Source organism: Tinamus guttatus, unplaced genomic scaffold, assembly GCF_059628265.1.
Source record: "Tinamus guttatus ecotype Peru unplaced genomic scaffold, ASM5962826v1 Tinamus_guttatus_pri_ptg000198l, whole genome shotgun sequence".
NCBI lineage: Eukaryota > Metazoa > Chordata > Aves > Tinamiformes > Tinamidae > Tinamus > Tinamus guttatus.
In genome coordinates this window covers 4,122,321-4,144,208 of record NW_028288732.1, presented here as the reverse complement: position 1 = coordinate 4,144,208, position 21,888 = coordinate 4,122,321, and the positions used below count along the sequence as shown (strand labels likewise).

At 45.5% G+C, this 21,888-nt stretch overlaps 1 protein-coding gene across 2 annotated transcripts in view; it reads right to left on the bottom strand.

Annotated features, from left to right (window-relative positions):
• Positions 1–21,633, bottom strand: part of PLD1 (phospholipase D1) — a 56,938-nt gene extending 35,305 nt beyond the window's left edge. For both annotated transcript variants that reach the window (XM_088523917.1, XM_010215260.2), the window contains exons 1-6: positions 21,462–21,633; positions 7,744–7,929; positions 6,663–6,790; positions 6,203–6,348; positions 5,333–5,441; positions 3,727–3,792 (exon numbers count right to left, since the gene is read on the bottom strand). In XM_088523917.1, the coding sequence (XP_088380043.1) occupies positions 3,727–3,792; positions 5,333–5,441; positions 6,203–6,348; positions 6,663–6,790; positions 7,744–7,897 (603 nt within the window). In that variant the 5' untranslated portion in view covers positions 7,898–7,929; positions 21,462–21,633. The remainder of the gene's footprint in view (positions 1–3,726; positions 3,793–5,332; positions 5,442–6,202; positions 6,349–6,662; positions 6,791–7,743; positions 7,930–21,461) is intronic.
• Between the last annotated feature and the right edge of the window lie 255 nt (positions 21,634–21,888).

Genomic DNA, 21,888 nt, shown 5'->3' with positions numbered 1-21,888 from the left:
AAGTCATTTATTATTATTATTACTGCTATTTATACCGCTATGCTGTCTGTCATCTGAGGTGCTTATAATTCACACACACACACAAAAAAAGACAGAGGAATGGAGAATGGTGATGCACTTTCATCTCTTTCACATCTGAATTCCTGTGCTGCCCAGCTGCCTCCCTGCTGAGAGGACATCCCACTCTGGTTTCAAAGTGAGCTGCAGCTGAATATTTTGAGGATGAGATACGGGGCTAGAGAATGCAGTTTCAATGACATTGTTGTAGCAATAAAAAAAAATAGACACGAATGATCAGCTGAAGAAAGATAAGCTAGGAGAGGTGGAGAACCAGCTGCAAGGTGGATGAGCTGCAATTTTAAGCCATCACATTCTGTCAGCAATGCAAGGCATGCATGATTTATTTAAGCAAAACTCTCACAAAGCAGCTGCATTTCAGGGGAAAAAAACAGCAGCTCCACAATGCTTTATTTATTGCTTCACTTCTTACTTTGAACTCAGCAGTTAAAAAGCAAACAAAAACAATAACATAAAAAAACACCTAAACAAGCACTTGAATGGCAGCTGTGTCAGGAACAAAATAAAATAAAACTGCAGCACTGTTCAGGATAGTGTTCAGTGACAAGTTGCCAGCTCTTCCTTACAGATAGAAGCGGCTATCCTGATCCCAAATTTAAGAGATATTCAGCAGGATAAAGTCCAAATCCAATAACCAAAAACACGGAGGGGCTGGGAGGGGGTCTCTGCAACGGTCTGCAGGCCCAGCTGCAGCATCACAGGCAAAGCAGCAGCCACACGTTCGTGTCCCCGTTGTTCTTACACTGCTTTTACTCCAGATGAGGCTTTTGGGTTCATTTCATAAAGCTCACAGAAAATTTCATAAACTTACACATCCTGCGCTTCAGCCAGAAGCTGTTTTTGACTTGGTTTAAGCATCTTTCAGCTACTGCTGCTCACACACAAACTGCTGCTACGGCACAATTCATCTGCACGGAATACAGCCCATGAGCACGAGGCCATGAGAACAATCTCCTTACGTATTTGGACTACATTCCCCCAATTTCCAATTCCCAGAGTAAGTGTGGACAATTAACACATTTAGATTCCACAACATTCATTTGGATGGTAATTGTCTTGAATACGTTAGCACAAAATTACTGTAAAAAAGGCTTGGACTAGAAGACGTGAGATTTAATCACAATTCACATAGCCAAAAAGGAAGGGAAAAAAAAGAAAAGAAAGAAAGGTTCTAAAGTCTAGGTTCCGATGACAAAATATAACACATCTATAATCCTGTTTTGTGAACTCCATGTGAAAGAATATGTTGCAATGATGAGGACAAATTAAGGGAAACACGAACAGAAGGTAGTAAATTTTACCATTCACAGCTAAATAGCCAAAACAGAGGACACCTGTTCCATCTCTGAATGATGATGCTCAAGTACAGCCCATTTTCACAGACTGCAGGAGAGTCATCTAGACAGGCCATATGAATAATCTCTCAAAAGCTACACAGTCCTTAAGTGATTCTTAACCCACCAAGGATTCCAGGTTTGCAAAACACTCCCAGCCTAAATTCCAGAGTGTCATGTCCATGAAGAGATGGTACATAATTTCATGATCTCCTACTGACAAAAAAATTAATTAACCACAAATACAAAAGAATTAACTGTGTGAGTCAGCTTTAAAATGTCCCTGAAGGACACACAGTTATATACGTAACGGGGGTCATCTGGCCATTGTAATTCTGCTTGTGTCCATGTCCAAATTCCCAAAGAATTTAGGGTTTAACCAAAACCTTGGTGCACAGATTTCATGAGAGGGGCAGGCAGGAGTCAGATTATGCTTCAAGATTAAAACAACTAAAGCATTTGCCAGCACCCGGGCAGCAGACTTCTCACCACAAGAACAGCAACATGCTCATTTTGAGCTAAGGAGGACAAACATTGTCCCAAGGAAAACACCAGAAATCTGCAGTTCAGTATTTTAGTCCATAGTTGGAGAATGTGGTTACCTCCCTGCTGCCCTGTCTCTCAGAGAGAAAATATCTTGCTCCCTGCACTTTCTTTTAGCATCAGCTGTGGGACCTGCTACTCTTGGCAGCACAGCTGGCATTAGCAGCAAAGTTCTCACTAGCTGCTTCACTGCAGCCAACGCCAAGACAAGGGATAAATGCAGAATTTATGTGCAAAGTGACATCTGGCTCCAGGGCCGGGGACAGAAGGCGATTGAGGGCAAGGGGCCCACAGCTGCTCCGGAGCCAGCGCGCAGGGAACGCAGGTTTGCTCCTCGCCTCCTCCTTCCCAATGGCCACAGATTGCTTCCAACCACAACCCAATCAAAAGATCAACAGTATTTTATTTTTTCTAGTAGAAACTGCCAGAAATATCTGAAAAAGCAACGCTGCCCAAGAGTGACAAGATGCATCTACATGGTAAACTGAGCCTTGCTTTGCCACTGATCCAAAGTGCCAAGTTACTTCTGTCCTGCCTTGAGAACAAAAGATGATTATTTTCCTCATGCAGATTAACACTACTCTTGACTGGACTGTACTTAAAGTTAGAAGAGCTGCTTTGTAGCCAATCCCCCAAAGAACCACTCTGTAAGAAAAACAGTTCCTCTCAGTCTGAGTCTGAAGGCTTTTTCTTTGCAGCACAAAGCACATTGGCCAATACTGGGTGAGGAGATTATCTCATATAACTAACAATGTTCAACACATTGAGCTTTAAAACAAGAGTACACACAGAATTAGAGAGTAACTACCAGCAAAAAGCAGTCCAACGTGTCTGCACAACAGAAATCTTGCCTGAGACTTGAAGAACAGAATTTCTAGTAAACAAGCAAACAAATAAATAAATAAGAACTGGCTACTTTAGATATCCGAAGCTTAGTCTGGATTTCTCAATTGTTTTCAAACTAAGTGCTCCCAATTATCACATTTGATTCAGAAGTTTCACTTCAGTTCTGCAGCTACCCAAATGCATCAGGTTTTACTGATAATACAAGAAGATGAGTAGTACAGTCATTAAGCAGTCAACAAAATGGGAAATGAATTACCGTCCCAAGGGAGATGTTACAGCTTCAGTTGATAGGTGAGGGATATTGAAGAAATATTTAAGGATGGCTTTCAAAACAAATATTTTTGCTTAGAAAAGGCCAAAAGATGTATCTGACATCACTTCAAATAAAACCATGCATTCGGGAGAATAATCAATTATCTTTGCTGTTTGGAAATGATAAAATACACCCAGAAGTAAGTGGGTATCATCCATAGAAATTCAACATGAGTCACATCCATTGAAATTGGATCCACCCCAGGATCACACACAAATCCCAAAATGAAGGAAAGGTCGCCTGTATGGTCTGGACTCTTATTATTCAAGTACTTAAAACATCAGTTTATAATCTTAAACACTACTCAGAACTGAACATTATATGTTCAACCAGCTCTTTTGATGGAACCACTTTTTGCAGATTATCACAGTATTGTAATAGTGACTTTCAAATGGTTCAAGTCTGAGCCAGTCACTGTTCCTTTAACTTTAAATGATATTACATCCCCACCAGAGAAACCAGTTGAGCCTGCAAAATATCTGCAAAATGTCTGAAACATTTCTGATATGTTAGAGAAAAAGCTGCAAGACTTCAACTGACTTGTCACCAGTTCAACATTGTAACAAAAGAGAATATTCTTCCGCTACTTAAGCCATTCTAATTTGTACTTACCGTTCCATGGTAGTTTCTGTACATTGGCATTTTCAAGATGTTTGTCAAGTAGTCTTCCAGCTGTTTCTATAATTAAAACATGCAGAACTTGAGCTAGGATGCAGAATTTTGAAGAAAAAAAATTAACTGTCTAGCATTAAAAGGTTATCAAGAGATCAGAAACACTTTTCAGCTTGAAAGGATAAACATATTATTATGTTCTTACTGAAGATTATTACTCAGTGGCAGAAATGGCTGGATTATACATTGTTTACTGTTCACAGATTTGAGTTTGTAATCTGTTGCATCAGCTGACCTGTTGCTTTGCATTGTAATTTTAGAAGGCTATTGACTGAGTCCAACCTTCAGAGTGACTTTAAATATAAAATCAGGCCCTGCTGTTTCTGGCCCACACAAATCACCTCTGTGAGAAAACACAGACACAAGTGAGAGTCTGTTAAAGCAGAATGGCAAACCCCGGGGTGACATGGAGAGTGCAGCTACTGCTCTCCCCTGTCCTAAAGCCACAGAAAATGGGCACTGGAAGACCTGCCCCCCTATTTGCAGCAGGGAAGAAAAGAAACTGTCACAGGAAAGAGATTCCTCCCTATCCTCACGGGAGCTGGGCAAAGAAGAGAATAAACTCTTTGCATCTGGGGAACAGGATGGTTGCAGGCTCAGCTCCGGAGAGAAAACACGTGATTTAACCCACAGCAGTGGCAAAGAGAAGCTGCTTCTGTCCCAAAAGTAAATTGGGTGTCCGAGGAAATGAGGCAAAAAGTAAAATGAATGAAATCAGGACTTTTCTGTCTGAGTGTTAGCATGACAATACTGCATTCGGGTGGGAAGCAGTGATATATAGCCCCATGGATAAAGACAGTGTATGTTTTGGGGGGAAGAGAGTAAGAAAAAGGAAACCAAAAAGAAAAGGATCTAGCTAGCTCTTTTTTTCTCCTATTTTAAATAATCATCTCTCTCCTGAAACTCTTGCACAATAGCCAAGCATTGCTCAGAAGGACAGATTATCCTGCACTGTACAACTAGGAGACACAACCTTTCAGGACTTGCAATTTCACAGAATGAAGATCATAAAGGGAGTTAACAACAGGGACGTCCTTTTCTGGAAATGGCAAGCACAGGATAAAAGAACATCTTTTTACAGAACCATTTTGCAAATAGTAAAGCTGCAAGGAAGAAGCTACACTCTTCATACAAGGATGCATCTGTTAACACGTGATACAATTTCATACAGCACATGGGCCTCATCTAGAATTACCCATATCATAATTAAAAGCCTGATTGTCATCTCCTCTTTCAGAGGAGGACAGGACTGAAATCTCTCAGATTTTGATGGCCACTGCGCTGCCTCCACCATGCAACCTGACTCTGTGAGCTGTAACTTCTGTGTTTAAACTGGAGCAGGTCGGAGCAGAGAAACTGCCCTCTGTGCATCTTTGCTTTCCTCTACTGCAGAGGGAGTCTTTGCCCATACTGACCCTGTGAGCGTGTCCTCCTTGCATGCAGGAGAGCCTGACCTCAGAGTTGGGTTTTGCAGAGTTTATTTGTCAAGCAAAATAATATAATGGTAATTAAGTGAGGACCTGGACAGCCCTGGAGGGATGCTTACCCTCCTGCTGGAGAAGTGCTCCTCTCGGACCGTGCTCTCCGAGGTAGGCGGCAGGCTTGGCATCTGCCGTTGTTCTCCCCTTTTGATAGATTGTCTTCTTACTGTGTGACTGGGAGAAAAAAACAGAACAAAAAGCCAATTTATAATCACCGAGAGCCAGTATGTTCCTTGACATGTAACTCTTCTTGCTTGACGCTTTTATTTACTCCATCTAAACTCCTAAAAACCAAGAGATAAGTGGGCAGAAAGCATTCAGAAATTAGTCTTCTAACCAGCTTACAAACAAAAATACAACCCACAGGATACAGATCTGCTTTCACCCTTTTAAGGAAACAGAATCTAAACCCTCTTCTTAGAACATTATTCTCCACTAGTCCTTAACCCTTTATAATTTTACCTTTCCCCGTGTCCTGTATCCACCCAGCAAGAGTGGTGGTGGAGTCCCAGGCCTCTTTCCACGTCTGTCCTCTTCCCAAACAGCTCAGACTGCCCCAGGACATCAAGGGCCTGCTGCACAGCACAGACGTCTGTGTCTCCCACATCTGGCCCATCCTGGCAGAAAGCCATGTTATGCCACCAGTTTCCATTAGCAACAGCATAACTCCTCCCTGATTTAAGGGAACTTCTGCTCAAAGCTGGTGAGCCAGGGGCCCTGAGTCAGCAGAGTGATTCTGTAATTTGGATTATGGCTGTTAACTCTATAGAGACTGCAATAAACTCTTTTCCTCCATTCGCTTCCTACTTACGTAGAAGTGAGTAGGATCACTGGCACTAAATCAATATGGATGGAATAAGGGAAAACAAATATAAAGAAAAAAAAGAAAATTGCATCTTTCCAGAATGCTGCCAGCTGCAGGGCTGCACGCTCACCTCCGTGTTGGAATTGGGATCCGCATAAACGCCTTGTACCTCAGCAGCTCCCTGTGAAATTCCTGAAAGTGCTTGAACTTCCTTTTCACTTGCCATGTGAATTCTCCATGTGTTAACTCAATAGTGTAAACATTTGGACTTGGTACCTGCACAAGAGAGTAACACAAGCATTCCAGCTGTGAAACCAGCGGTTTTCTAGCAGTAGATCATCTACAGATTCCTCACTGTATTTTACTTATGGAACTTCTTACAATTTCTTTATTCTTCTCTGTTTTATTAGACTTTTAAAAGGACAGGAAACATTCTGAGCGCTTTTCTGAGACTCCTTCTTCCTGACCTCCTGAACAGATACACACAAAATTAGCCTATAACTTTATTTTAGCCCATAGCTGTTTTTTTAGCCCACTTTAATATAGTTCTAGGGACATCAAATTCTATTTCTTTGAGTGTAGATTCTGACCTTTCTTGTTGAAGTAAAACGTTCAACTTCCAGCACACGCACTCTGATAGGGCAGCCCTTGAGATACGTCTGTATATCTGGCTCTCTGAATCCACGTGTGTGATAAATTGCAGAGAATGGAATGCTCACTAAAAAAAAAAAAGATCATAAAATCCCCGTTAGCTTAACGGTGTTTTAAACGATCAGCAAAGACATAAAAGCCAGAAGCCAGTGGAATACTTTAGAGCATTGTGTGTTTATTTTTACTACACCAGGTTTTATTTAAACCTCCATAAGGGAGCTTAAAGAAGTGATTTGACTTGAAGAGTTCAAGCACGAAGAATAAAGTCTCCTGGGCCTAAAGCAGGATCAGTGGCTGGGCAGAAATCACTGCGGTTTCACAGTTTAACATCACGCTCCAGGTTAGTTATCCCTGCCATGTCCTCAACACGGAGGTGAAAACTTAGTGTTGAAGCACAGTCATGCAAAAAAGCAGAAGAAAGGAATTGAGCTGTCATGAGGCCAAGGGGTTTAAGCCTTCCTCCTCTCTAGCCTGTTGGGACTTTTGGAGCACCAGTGTCCCAGTCCTGCCTGGGCACAGCGGCACATCTGGGAGCCCGACGTCCCTCCTGTGCAGCCAGGCCTGCCCACTCTGCTCTTACACAGTAGAGGAAATAGGAGAGAAGTGATGGCAGCTCATTTTCATGGCCTATTAAAAAACCCTAAAAAATACATGCAGTAGAAATACTGTGCAATTTAGGGGGGAAAATGAGAAACAAACAAAAAAAGGGCTTTGAAGTTGCCAGCAATAAGTCAGAACTGAAGGTCATAACGTAAATATTTCCTAAGTGGGAAAATCCATAGATACTGCGCTGCTGATCATCTTAGACTGCTTAGTAACTGAGTCTCCTTGGAAGCCAGCGAAGTTATTCTGTCAACAGCACCATGTTGGGATTTTAACAGTCGGGGCTCAGTGCTGCAGGGCCTGTACATGCTAAAAAGCTGCTGTGAAGGCCCAATCCCACATTCCCAGGAGTGTCCACGTCCCGGACAACCAGGGAAAGGACTTCTCCATGGTGAAGACGTCAAGTCATTAACTCACCGGCAGCTTTCGGGTCACTCAGCACCTCCGCATCCACCTCCTCACCGTCGAAGTGGAGCTCCCTCGTGTCCAGGCTCTCGATTATAGCGCTCATGTCTGCAGCGATCCTCTTGAGCGTCGACGTATCCACCCGCCGCTCACTCCTCAGGGACATCTCAAACGCTGGCACGCCGAAGCCACGCGGGGCTGGGGAAGAAGAACGAACAGGACTGTTACTACCACCTATAATATTTTAAATTGCAGGGCTGGTAGTGTCTAAGGAATCTCGTAGCAGTGAGTGGAGTGGCCTTCCCTCCAACCTCATACCCATCTGAGCCATCCTCATCCTCTATGTCCATTAGAAAATACTTGGCCCTCCAGCTGTAGTAAATCACTGCCCGGCCAGCGGGAAAGAGCAAAGAAAGCAAAGGCAACTTCAGGCTACAATACAAAAATTTCCTCTGATTGCAGTGACCACAGGATTCATATGCAAAATACTCAATATTTCATGTTTCAGCAACAAGAATCTTCTATGGGTTTGCTTGTGGCTTAAGAGCACCCTCATATATTGATCTCAGATGGAAAGCAAGCAGTGTGCTACACCTACCCGCCTGGTCCTTGCAGCTAATGCACTAATAACAATGATATGTAATAAAGATGTAAAGCACAGATCATTTTCAGGTCCGGCCGAATTCTGGACCTAATGCACATAGAGCTTAATTTCCAAGTTCAGCAGCACAGAGACAAAATCCACTCAAAAATTGATAGTCGGGAGAAAAATGAGGGAGAAAAAAACCAGACTTATAAATACATCTACTCACTTAGACCCATTAGCAAAACTTGCCCCTCTCCTGCTGTGCCTGGCTCTGCAGCTGGGTGAGAAGCTTCTGGTCCCTGAACTCGGCCACGTTTCATCCCCTGGGCACCTAAACGTCTGCGCTCTGCTCTGCAATAGCATCACAGCAGGCCAGTATAGTAAAAATATATGGAAGGGGCAAACTGGCAACCCTTCAGCGCAAGGAAAGCTCAGGGAAACTCTCACGTTGTGCGAAAGAATGATTAGAAAACAAAAACAAAGAAAAAACCACTCCAGCTGTATAACATTTCTGATACTAAATCCTGCAGAAAGCACAGTGCAATTATTCTTAATGAGGCGCTCAGAAAGTGCCGGATATGCTGCAATTTGGAAGTAATTTAACATTTTAGCAATTCGTGTGTTTAGCTGCTTTTGAAAGAACGTTCCTTATCGTCATTTTGCCTTGAAAGCAGTGTATAATTTTATCACTAGTAAGGCTAATATCATGTAAGCCTAGAAACAAGCTAAAAAACAGCAGCCTTCAAAAAAAAGGTATCCATTTCCCCATCACTTTGAATGAAGCAAAACTGGGTCAAATCTTTCTTGCCTCCCAAAGTGAGTCCTGAATCAACAGGTTTCGTCTTTGGGAGATGAGGCCCCTTCCTTGAGCAAGGGCGGAAGGGGGCTGGTGGCCCCGCCACCTCCCCACGGTGCAGAAAGCTCTTCAGGGCTGCAGGGAGGCTCGTGGGGCCTGCGCACCATTTCCTATATTAATAATATTAATAAATAAACCGTGTGCAGCGCTGCAGGCTGCGAGCCTCTCCGAGGAGCTGCTCTGAGGAAACACGTGGCGCTGGAGCGGGATGAGGACAGGCCCGAGCGCCGTGGGGCTCATGCCCCGCTCGCGATGCCGAGCGCACGAGGCCAGCGAGGCCGTCGGGTGCAGACGGGGCCGCAGGAAGCGCGTGGGCGGCCAGGCGCATCCCGCCATCCCCACAGCCCACGCGGTGCCTGGCACGGCTGGGATCCACCGGCACCCGGAGTTAATGGGTGAGCAATTAACCGGCACCTGGAATGATTATTGGCGAGGAGCACAGCAGGCCACACACCTGCGTGCTTCCTTTTCGGCTAGTTCTTTGCTTCCCTAGGAAAGCAGAGTCCCCACGCAGCTGGATCCAGAGGCAGCATTCGCCTGCCTGGATAACAGCCGGATGACGGGCTGGAAAGAGAGAAGACGACTAGAGGATGGGGCAGCCATCCCATGGGAGCAGCTATCCCATGGGAACAGGTATCCCACAGGAACAGCTATCCCGCCGGAGCAGCCATCCATCCATCCATGGGTCACGGTCAGCCAGGAGGGCTCCATCCCGACCTCGGCGCGGGCCCTGGGCATCCAGCGCTCTCACAGTTTGCACCAAAGACACAAATGCCGGAGGGGATAACGCGCTTTTAACGGGGCCTGATGAGGCAGCTTTGGAGGCTTTGCAGCTAGGTGAAGGACAGAAGGAAAAGTCAAATAATCCTCATGGACTGTAGAAAACTGTCAGGAAAATGGGATGAAATTCACCAGGAAATTCACTTCAGTCTTTGACTGCTGCAATGCAGGATGGAAAGAATCTTTAGAGTCATAAAAGAAGAAAGATACTGGGGGAAAAAAAATAATATCAGAGTGTATCCCTGGGCTGCTTGAAGTGGAGAGGCTGCACAGTCGCCAGAAAAGGAAAAAAAAGTAATGCAAACCTTAGAGAAGACTGAACAAATAATGAAAAAGGAGATGGCAAAAGAGTGAAAAAGAAGGGGAAAAGCAGCATGCTAAAAAGTACAGCACCTTTTGACAGTGCAGCTTTTCGTTTAATGAGTCCTTCTTCGTAATACAGACTCACTGCCTCTCTTTGCCCAGTGGTCACCACAACACCCGTTTTAATAACAACTCATTTCTCCAAACTTCTGCTTTTTCAGGGCCTGCAAGTCCTGCTTTCAAGACGCACGTAGCTGCTGACAGCACAGACCACCTAAACTCAGCCCAGGTTTCTTCTTCTGCACTTATCCCGCTGGCAGATCTGAAAAGAGCTCGGACAGTCACTGTTTCTTAGTGAAGTTACATTGCTGGAAAGCACCAAGCAGAGCTCTGAAAAGGAGCGCGCGCTTGGGAAGGAGGGAACAGAAAATAAGGTCAGTAAAAACCAAACATTTCCTGCTAGCGTCTCCCAGGGCTTCATGCAAGGCATGAACTCCCATCTCCAGCAAGACAAACATTCCTCCAAACCCTGAAAATTACCCGCCTTGCAGTTCTCACGACATTTCTCTCAGTAAAATGACCTTTTGACAGCGGCTATTAAAAAGGACCTTCCCTCCCACTCTTGGCTTTGCCTCGCAGGCACCAGGGCCTCCCTTTGCAGTACTGTGCAAAGCAGGTTGGGCTCCTGCCCTAAGCTAAAACAGGGCACAAAAAGGGGAAAAAAAGAGACCGGAGCCATGAATTCCCTTTTTTTCTGCCGCTCCTGCTGCTAGGAGCCTGGACTCCATTAGGGCCACAGACAGCCAAGATGAGATGCCACGGAAATCCCATGAACAGTGTTCTCGGCCATTTGCCCTGCCTGATGATGAAGTTTTTCCACAACATATTTCCCAATTCCGCATACTTTCATCTTAGAATTAGCTCTGGCCAAGTCACCTGCTATGGGTCTGGCTCAAGGCAACCCAGACTTGCAACTCACCCTGCAGGATAACCACGTACCCATGCGGAGCAAAGCAAAGAACAGGAGATGAGACATTGCTCCCATCCTGGAGAGGTCCCCAAGAGCTGGACAACCGAAATACGAACACAACACAACGATAAACACCATGCTCAGAGGTGGTCCCAATCTAAACCTGTTCTCTTTGGCCCAATCTTGACAAAACCAAAGTATTTTCCACACTGCTTCCAGCACAATTACTGACAGAAGGTTCTTGCATTCGACAGCAGCACCTCTAAAAGCAGGAAGCAATTAGGGTTTTCTGCTTTAATGACCGCACCGCAGCCTTTCGGTTCCGCACTATTGATTTCTATAGCTCTGCTTGAGACTTGCTGCTAAGCCACGAGCATGCCAGGCTGCCTGAAAGGAAAAACTAATTCCCCGGGATCTCAAGGGGCTATTTCCAGAAGCAGACGAGGCGTTTGGAGACTGGATTTTCCCGTTAAGGACCAGGTAAATTACAGAAAACCCTCCCGTACTATGTGTATGCAACAGGGTCCGAGAGTCCTTTCGCCGCGGCGCTGGCTCCTGCACAAATAGGTCTAACGGCAGGAGTCTGTCCCACACTGTTTGCAGTAAAGGTTACAGAAAAGGAGGTAGGTGAAGAGAAGCCATGAGGTGAGGCCCTGGTTGTCATGACAGGCAACAGGATCCTTACACAAGGTGACTAACACCTGCAGCCAGGAAACCCCTCTATGCTGCACTTTTTCCCACACCCAGGATAAGCCTGAGCGTCAGGCCCTTCCCAGGACTCATTTTATTTGCTCTGCAAATCACTGACATGAAAAGAAGTCTTAAATGTTTATGAAAGAGCATCGACTTCTGACATCACACAGTGACGTGATGGTGTTGCTTGGGCTGCTATTAGCACCCTGCTTGACATCATTATTCCTTTTATTTATTTACTTACTTATTTTAAGGATGGCAGACCAAAATCAGGCCCTGACCTACTGAGCAGGTATGAAACGATGCTCTCCAGACAACAATTGACAACTGAAGAGCTCCCGGCAGTCACCATCTCCATTCTCTGTGCCAACCTTGCCTGGGAAAACAAGCTCCTCTCAGACACATTTTCAGACTAAAATTAGACATTGATTGGTCTACGAACCTGCAACCTTAATCGAGTTTCATCATCTCTAAGGATGCTCTGAGCAATAGATTTTGCTTTGAGGTTTTTGCTTTAGCCAAAAAACGAGCCAGCCCAGCCGGCCTTCCCTGGTGCGGCTTCATCCCGATGACATCCAGGAGAACAAGCGACTCCTTCCCGTCCGCTCCCAGAGCCTGCCAAACTGGCTCCGGAGCCATGGAGAAAGGGCCTCGGCTCCGCGTTCCCAGCGCCAAGCAGGCAGCCCGGGAGGCCTCCGACTGGAAGCTGGTCAGTGACTACAGCTCATCCTTCACACATACATTTACACACGTTTTGGAGCCCTAGGATGGGTTTACGTAGCCAGACACAGGCAAAGAAGCCAGTTGATCACCCCTTGCATACCAACATAACGGCAGCTTTAGCAAAATCTTCCAGCGTCCTGAAAAATAATGAAGAAAAACAAACCCTACTGATATAAACTTATTTAACTCTTTCTACCTGACAGAGCAGAGCCATGAACAGGAAAGAGAACCTGTCATAGGGGAAAGCACGAATGGAAGCAACGGAGAGTGCAGGGGTCAGGGAGAAAAGCTACAAATAGGCAGGCAGGGTCCAGAGGTCGGATGACCACAATGGAATGGCAAAGAGCTGAGGGAAAAGAGGGGCTAGAAAAGCATTTGCTTCAAAGGGTGAAAACAGCAGCCAGACCAAAAGATGCAGCACTTCAGAGTGGTGACAGACCCGCAGCTCTGGCACGAGGCCAGAAACCATGAAAGTTTTAGAGAAATCCCGGAACCGAAGAGTTTGCAGGGGCAATATGGTAACAAAAGGGACCCTGGAAGAGGTTATCAGCAGTCAGAGGTGGCAGAGACCACCCCGCCGCACTGGGAACGGTAGGAATTCCTGCCACTGTAGTTGAACATGTCGTTATAAATACAGGACATATTTTCATTATCTGGATGTATATGTATGATGCACCGTACGTCACTCAGTGCTATTCTGGGATATCTATATGCCATGTGTGCTCCCGGAGATCACCACCTGCCAAATCATATTCCTGCAAAGAATCTCTCCAACTACGGGCTGCGCAAGAGCGCAGGGAGCAGTGTGGCACTTTGAACCGACTGCATTGGGCAGGTTTAGGTCATAGCTGATAAACAAGAGTATTTACAGAACTTTCTAACTCTCACGGGCCAAGCTGAAGCCAAGGGGGCAACGCTGTGGGCTCCAGCTTGTGCTTGGGGCTGGATTCAGACTCGGCATCCTGCAGTTTCCTGCAATCCTTGCACCTCTGGGTGGTTTATACACGGGCTCATGCAATGGGACATCTTGGCCATCATCTCACAACCCTTCCCACACTGATACCCACACACTCTCAGCAGCAGTTTCTCCATACAAAGGCAGACAGTGCAGGTACCCAGTGAAGACGGTACTGTCCTCGCTGCCTGCATTACTCACTTTTGGCTCTGAGTGTTGACTTACCATCTCTCCATACTGAAATTACCACCACTGGCTTTTTCTGAGCGATGCTTTTCAATAAACCTCACAGACTTGGGCTAATAAATTCCATCATAACTTGGGTTCACCAGTCTAAGCCGACGTTCACTCTTGACTTCTCCCCAGAGCTCTAGGGTTCAACCACCTCAGCTGGACTTTGAGCCCCAGGACACCCAGCACCACGTGCATGTTTTACAGCAAGGCACCTTCCTCAGCCTGCAGCAACATGTGGCCGAGGGAGCAATAGGTGGGTTCAGGCCTTTCCTGGTTTGGGTACTTTAGTTATGTATGGATCAGGCTAGAAAGTTATTTTTTCACACCTAGAAGGGTGTAATTGCTCATTCTTAATTCCTAACAGTCAAATAAGAACAGAAGTTAAGCTCTGATTTCAAGAGAAAACCTGCTATGACTACTTAGGCTTTAGACTGGTACTCGTGAACTAAGATCAGAAACAGATAAATTCAACAGAAAATTGCTCGTTATAAAGAAACATGCAGAAGCAGAATGGCTTCTTGTTTAAACACAACTAAGCACCTGCAAATTTATGCAAAACAGCTCATTTATACAAATTAACAATTCTGGCAGCTTCCTCAGAACAAAACTGAGGCCTCTGATTTTTTTTTTATCCTTTTTCCTTAAGGGATAAAAACTAAACTAAACTCAACTCAACTAAAATAAAATAAAATACACACACTCCTCCATCAGGACTGTACAGAATTGTACTGATGGCTGCCAGAAAAGGATGATATTCATACTCATATCTGAAGTTTAACCCAACTTCAGGTGTTTCTTCATTTCTCTTCCCTATACATGTCCCTAGACCTCCAGCAAGTTACAAGCAATGACAAGCCAGAGATACCTTGTGGCTCGTTACTAATTTGTGAAAACTCCCCTTACACATTTCTCTACAAGTTCCTAGAGGAAATCAGAGCATTAGCATTATGACTTAATGCTTACAAACTTAACCCTTACGGCACAAACGCTGTAACTACACAGCAGTACTTAGTCATCAAACTATTTTCAAAGATTATTCCTTTTCTTCAGCAGTCACAGCTTTCTGGAGCAATACTGCTCGGCAAACAAAAAGATGGTTTGGCAGAAAGAAGAGCTACAGCTTAGGAAAGGAAAAAAAAATCTGAGAGAGCTAAGAACAGCAATTTGTGTCTTGCTGGTTCTTTCTCCCAGTGAACAAAGTGCCTTAAACTGGCGTAAGCGCTGCCAGAAATCAGTGGGATCAGGTCTAACCACAGATATTTCTATCTGGCCGTGACTCATCTATTAATCTTCACTGGGAAGACCTAAAGCTGGGTGGGACCTTTCGTCAACTCCTCATTTCAATAGTGCCATATGCGGAGGTTTTTTCTGAGGGGGGAAGTTTACAGGAAAACTCTGTAAAAGAAAAATACATGTGAGAACATGAGAACTATAAAACCAGACCTTTTATTTTTCTAAAATCAAGAGAATTTCTGTTGCATGGTGCCTTTAATTTGAAAGAGGACACAATCATATTCATTCAAGATCGGACCTGATCCTGGATGGGGGGACAAAGATGAGGGCTGAAGATACGCAAGAAAACCGAGAAACAAGCAGTTCCAATTAAAACTGTGTATTTTTACCAGCCAGGTATTTGGGAGAAGTTTCTGGAAAGACGCTTTGCAATGTTTGACCTACTACACATTAGTAACACTCCTTGATGGGTACTGGGAAGTCCTGAGGCACGTCACTCAACGTGGTCCTCAACATGGAAAGCTCAAAAAGGCAAGATCCAACATGATAAGATAACCAGAAACAACAACAGCATATGAATCACCACTTGCACGGACTTGGACAAAGGACGTCACAGAGCTGATGTGTGGGATATTGTCTTTCTGATACTGCCTTTTGTTTCTTTGGACTGTAATGCTTGTCTGCGAGGAGAGCAGTCCCACTGTGCCAGAGCACCTTATCCCTTGATGCTGGGAATCAAGCCGTAAACAGCAATCCAGTAACCTCCCAGTTACGAGTGCCACCAGGCTGAATCCCTCACCTGCACCTTGAGAGCACCTGGGGAGATGCCAGAGAAAAGCCTGACAGAAGGTTTATCCACAGGTTTATCCTATTTGACCAAGAAGCACCACATTCCCTTTGCATTGCATAAATGAAAATATAAAGACAAGGCTTACTAACTGATCTGGGAAAATGCAATCAAGGAAATTACATTTCTATTCTTCTACCATGGGAAGAATAGAATCAGAATAACAACTCCCAATTTCCATGAATATTCGCTGTTTCCCATTTTTCTGTTGAGTGAGTGGGGAAATAGTGGAGAGCTTTTTCATCTCCTCCAGCTGTCAGGCTTGCGCTCAGATCTGCAACTCCTCTTCTAGACATTCCCAGCTTGCAACAAGTGTGAAATGGAAGGATGCTCCTTCTCCTCCACAAGACACCCACCCCACCACATTCATACTGCCTTTCTCTTGCATTCTTTCTTTCTAAAACAATTTAGATGTGAAGTTGCTCTTGACTTCTTGGCCAAGAAGAAGGGGTAGGTAGAGAAAGAAGAGACAAAATCAGCACATTAAGGTGACTAATGCAGATCAGCTGCAAAACCCTGCCAAAGGCAAAGCACAGTTTTATTTGATGTAGCTCAATATGGTCAACACTATGTCCCCAGAGCAAGACAAATCCATGCTTTGTCTCCATCACAATTTGACACTGAGAATGGCTAATAAGGTGGCTAATCAAGGTGGGCAAACAGTTGGAGAAACACTATTGGCAGAAAAGCAGGAAGGTGTGAAATGTGCAGCTCCAATTAGCAGTCTGTTAAGGACTGGCCAGCTGTGTGGCAGCTCTGCAGCAAACACAAGAGAGGGCCGGGTCATTGACACTGCCATCGCTTACAGGCAGGCAGCCCTCATAAGCGCGTCCATCTCTGCTCAAACACACCTCCTAGGCCAAAGAAGAGGCATATGGTTATGATTATATCACTTGAGGGGGGTATTATCTCAGCTCAAAAAACCTGCATTTCCTTTGGCTGCAGGTTTTGGGCCTGTTTTCACCTTGACCACTGTCACGGCCCGCTGCAGTGTGCTTGCTGTCACAGCGAAGGCAGCTGCGCGCCGTTGCATTAGCTACTCTTTTTCCTCTCCCTAACCTCTTTTTTTTAGCAAGATTTGCCTCACGCTGAATTCTGCTCAGACTTGTACAAGGTGGAGCTGTTTTCACATTAAAAAGCTTCTGCTCTCAGAGGCCAGACTTCCCTCCTGAAAAGTGTAGGAGAGCCTCAGAGAGCGCGAAGTCCCCAAAACGGGGCTGCGCTTGCCCGTTCCCAGATCGTTTCGGGGCTCCGCGCTCTCCCACGCAGGAGCGGGAGCGCGCACAACGCCTCAGCGCTGGCGCGCTTCTCCCGGCTCCGCCGCTGCCAGATGGCTCCCCGGCCAGCACACAGCCTCCCAGCCACACGCCGGTGGGCGACTTGTCTCCCAAACAACAAACTGAGCCGGGGGCCGGGATCACACAACCCCCGTTTTGCATTTGTCGATCTGCTTGAGTGATGGAGAAAGCACCAAACGCTGCAGCACAGCACGGTGCGCGCAGCGGGGGCGCGTGAGGCGGCCGCCATGCCGGCTCCTGCACTGCTGGCTGCTGCTACCCCGATGGCGACGGTGCCTCCACACACCGGCCTCATGGGGAAGGACATGGCTCTGCTCTGCCTGGGGGTGCTGATCTCCTCTTGCCCCGGTGTGAGGAGGACGCTCAACACCTCCTCCTCATGTGGGCGGTCGCTGCACGGAGAAGGTTCTGGAAGGAGCTGCTTCCCCCCACAGAAGGACATGAGGAGCTGGCAGGCGCCCAGCAAAAATTTAGCAATCCCTGCAGGTGATTGCTTAGGTCTCTCTCTGTATATTAAAATAAGTAAATAAATAAAGGAAAAGGTGACACTGATCCACATGTCTGCTATTTCTCTTGGACCACCGGGGCTGCTCCCCTTGCCTTCACGCATGGACCTCGTGTCTGCAGCAGTATGCAGTGCCCAAACAGGGGCTAAAATCACCACCTTTGTAAGCAAAAGAAACCTGGCCAAGGTTTCATGGTGGTGGCGATTTGGGAGAAGGAACAAGGAGCCACTAAACGGCAATTTTCACCTTAAAAAGGTCTGTGAACGAAAGATTTTTGAGTCCATCCGGAAGTGTCTTTGCAGTACAGCGCACGCCTGTGAGAGCAATTTAAAATAATTAGGAGCAAAACGAAAGGAGGAAAGGGTGCGAAATACGGGCCCTTCCCTCCTGCTGCCACAGGAGCCCAGCCAAGACCCACTCACTGACAGCAAGTCCAGCAAACGCACACCCCGAAGGAAGCGCGCTGCTTCCTTAGCGCCTTCACACACAGATTTAGATCGCTCGTTCCCACTCACAAACTGTGTTTTAAAAGACTAAATGCCACCGTGGAACAGCTATTTTGAAGGGGAAAGAAAAAAACAAAAACAAAACAAAAAAACTCTTCGCTTTTTTGCAAGAAACGCAAGAACCTGCATTAACCCAGCATATGAAGCGCTGCTGGACTCATGGACTTTCATCATGTCTGAAGATGAGTTTCTGCTATATTCTTACTTGATGGTCACACCAATGAAGATATATTTAGCAACTTGCATGAACATTAGTGATTGCGATCTATTTTATAATTTTATTTCACAGGAAGAAAAGCGATGGCAATATGGGCAGTGTGTGGGTATTCCCATGGCATTTCTTTTACTGATGATTTGATAACGTGCTTTAAATCCATTTCCTGAGAAGGAATAACTCTCTCTCTCTCTCAAAAAAAAAAAAAAAAAAAAAAAAAGCTTGATTCATAACTGATAAAAGACTAAGTATGTGCTAAAAATTGCACAAGTCTGCTTGTCTCATCAAGGAAGATATCACAGCACTGCTTGAAGGGAACAGACGCACTGTAAAATACAAGCTCTTCCCTTTAATGCAGGTACACTTGAAGTCTAAAAAACACTTCATAAATTACATTTGGTAACAATGTCAAGTTGACACAAGCCTTTTCATTCTGCTATTATTAAGCGAACCAGTGAGAACCTCTAGTTGAAGCACGTGATTTTCAGGTTGCTTCAAGAAGGAATAATTTCACAAGATTACCTACTGCTTACTATTTGATATGTGTTTAAGTAAAAGTAAGCGGTCTAAAGAATTCGCTCTTCTCATCCCAGCAAACTCCTCCTTTGCTCCGAGAAGCTTCCTGCTTCCCTTGTCGGGGCCACAGTGATGTTTGTGGTAGGAGCTTGAGCTTCTCGAAACGGAGAGCCGCACAGCCTCAACAGAAGTCACTCGGCCGAGTCTCCTCCAGAAACAGCAGAGCCACAACACCAATTTCTAAGGATCCTGAAAATGAGGAACTTACTTAAGTCTCTGGGCAAAAAATCAAATGCACAAATGGGTATTTCAGTTAGATCCTTTGATCTCCTGCAAGTAGAAAAGCTAATTCCTGGCAAAAATTTAAACAGATGTGCCTCTCTTGATAAACTTTAATTAATGCTAGTACCTAGCTATTGAGGAATCCTGTCCAAATTCTACAAGGCTGAACTAAAATCCATGGGGATTCCCATATATTTTGCATCAGGTCTTTTTCAGTTTTTTTTTCCACAAAGTTTGTTTTTTCCCCCAAATCAAATCTGATGCATTTTGACGCACGCTGCCCTGCAGCCAGGAGTCTAGGTTTGAGCTGCGTCAGCTCCGGGCTGGCTTTCCTAGCTGGGGGCAGAGCTCAGGAGCAGCCCTACCTCCTGCTCGGGCCTTGGGCACGGATGAGCGATGAAGATGTGACAGTTGTGGGAAGTCGCCTCAGTGCCTGTGGTTCACATGGCTCGCTCCTCGCAACACCCCTGAGGGACACGAATGCTTCTCCACCACAAGCAATCGATTTTAAAGGCTTTGTGGTGTTTTAAAACAAGAGGACTGCAGTGAGTGTCCCTTTTAAACACACAGGCAAGTGTGGAAAGGGTCAGAAAGCTGTACAGCTTGAGTCATCTGTGCCAACACCTTCCTGTACAGGTGCTCAAACGCCCATGCCCGTCCCCTGGGACTGCACTGCAGCCAGGACATGCTCTGAACCGTGCAGAGGACCTGTCCCACCTTGGGCAGCTCTGAACATCTCGCAGGTAACGCTGACCCTTAGCAAAAGGGGCTTTACACATACTCAGACCAAGTATGCTGAAGACTGACCACAAGCTGAAGAGTGGTAACTGTGTGCCCAAGACACAGAAGTCTGTCTTGAGCACCTCTACTGGGAGCTGCTTAACTTGTGGCAAATTTGGGTAGGATTTGGCCACAAGAGCATACTCACAAGGCTAACCCTCCTGGAAACATCGTGAAACCAGACTGTCAGAGGGGAGAAGTCAAGTTCCCTGATTACCTGAGAATGAACAGCATGAGCTCACACGATCAAATACCAGAAACAGCAGGGAAAGAAAACATTGATTCCTGAGCAATTAGAGAAGCTTAAACCGAGTACACACCTCCCCAAAGGGCAAAAATAAACAGCTAGGAAACATAAAGCCATATGAACAGCGTTCATTATTTCCCGTGGTCATGGAAGCACCAGCGTTGCTGTTACATGCCTTTTTTGTTTTGTTCTTCAAAACTAATGTCAACTTAATAGGACGTCACCCACTGAATCAAACTACTTCAGGAGAAGGAAAAGTGGTCTGCTCAGAACATCCACATAATCCTAATGTCTCCAGGGGCATTGCACGGACTTACTAGAGGGCAGGATTTGGAGACCATGTAGACCTGAGCGTGTAATACATATTGCCCTTACTGTGTTAGGAGGCCATTTCAATCCCGATCAAACAGATGAAATACTCCCAAAGTCAACAAGACTGCACTAGCTTGAATAATTGCCTGGTTTGGACCTAGGTCCACTTAGTGCTTTTGAACACAAATTTTTCAGGAACCAGGCTCCCATATTGAGAAAGCATCTTAGAAATAAAGAAAAATAAGAACAGGCGAAAGGCGCTTTCACTTCAAGAAATCAAGCCTGCAGCACAGCAGAATGGGTTACGTGTGTTGGGAAATTCTCAGGTTTTCCCCATGTCCTCAAACAGCAACTGCTAAAAGACACCCGGCAGAGATGCCCGTTTCCTCAGCTTTGAAGACACACTGGATGCATACGATTCCCTGAACAAGAAACGCTCAAGTTCACAGCAAAATGCAGATCTATTATCCGCGAATTTCCAGGTCCAGCACCCTCCCAGACCCCGTTCTAATTTCAGCACAGGATAAGGCTGCTCAGCTTTCCTGAATACAAACTCACAGGCTTCAAAGCACGAAAAATTCCTGCGCCATTCCGAGTACGGACTATAAGTCTGATAAACATCTTCCATTAGCAAAGTTCGCTCCCCAGCCTTGACAACCAGAGGCAGAGCCCAGCCAGTAAATAAAACGTGGTATGTTTTAGCAACATCCCTTTTCTTTCCAAAACTATTACAAAATCAGCTGCCCACTTTCTCTGTCCTCTCCCCTGCAGACAAAAATCAGCGCTCTGGCAGCGTTACTGAATCAGCTGCTCCATCTTAGCTTGACAAACACACTGAGACCGAAACATTTGGCAAACAGCGAACAACTTCAAATCTGTCTTTACTAACCTTCTGCCCCCGTGGAAGTGGCTGCCTCATGGTGCTTTTAAAAAAAGAAATCTATCCTCCTATGAAGTCACTGTCCAGAACTCTGCTACTAGGAGGAAAACAACCACAGAAGCAATCTGCACAGACAGGAAAAGCTGTGTCTGGCTAAGTGCTTCGGTTCAAGTATTCAGGCTGCCTCCCCAAAGGCAAAATGAAGTATGACCCAGCCCACAGGGGCATCCAGCCTATGAGCATTGCTAATTACGGGAAAACCCCTCCCCGTATGTTAAGCAGAATACTGGGATACTGGCAGGAAGGGTGGAAGGAAAGGGCTCGGTGAACTAACGATTTCTGCCGCATTTCCGTAGTGGGCACTTAGAGGAAAATCAAGGAACTAACAATTAACAGTGCGGACAAAGTCTGCTTTTTTATTTCAACTTCACACCAC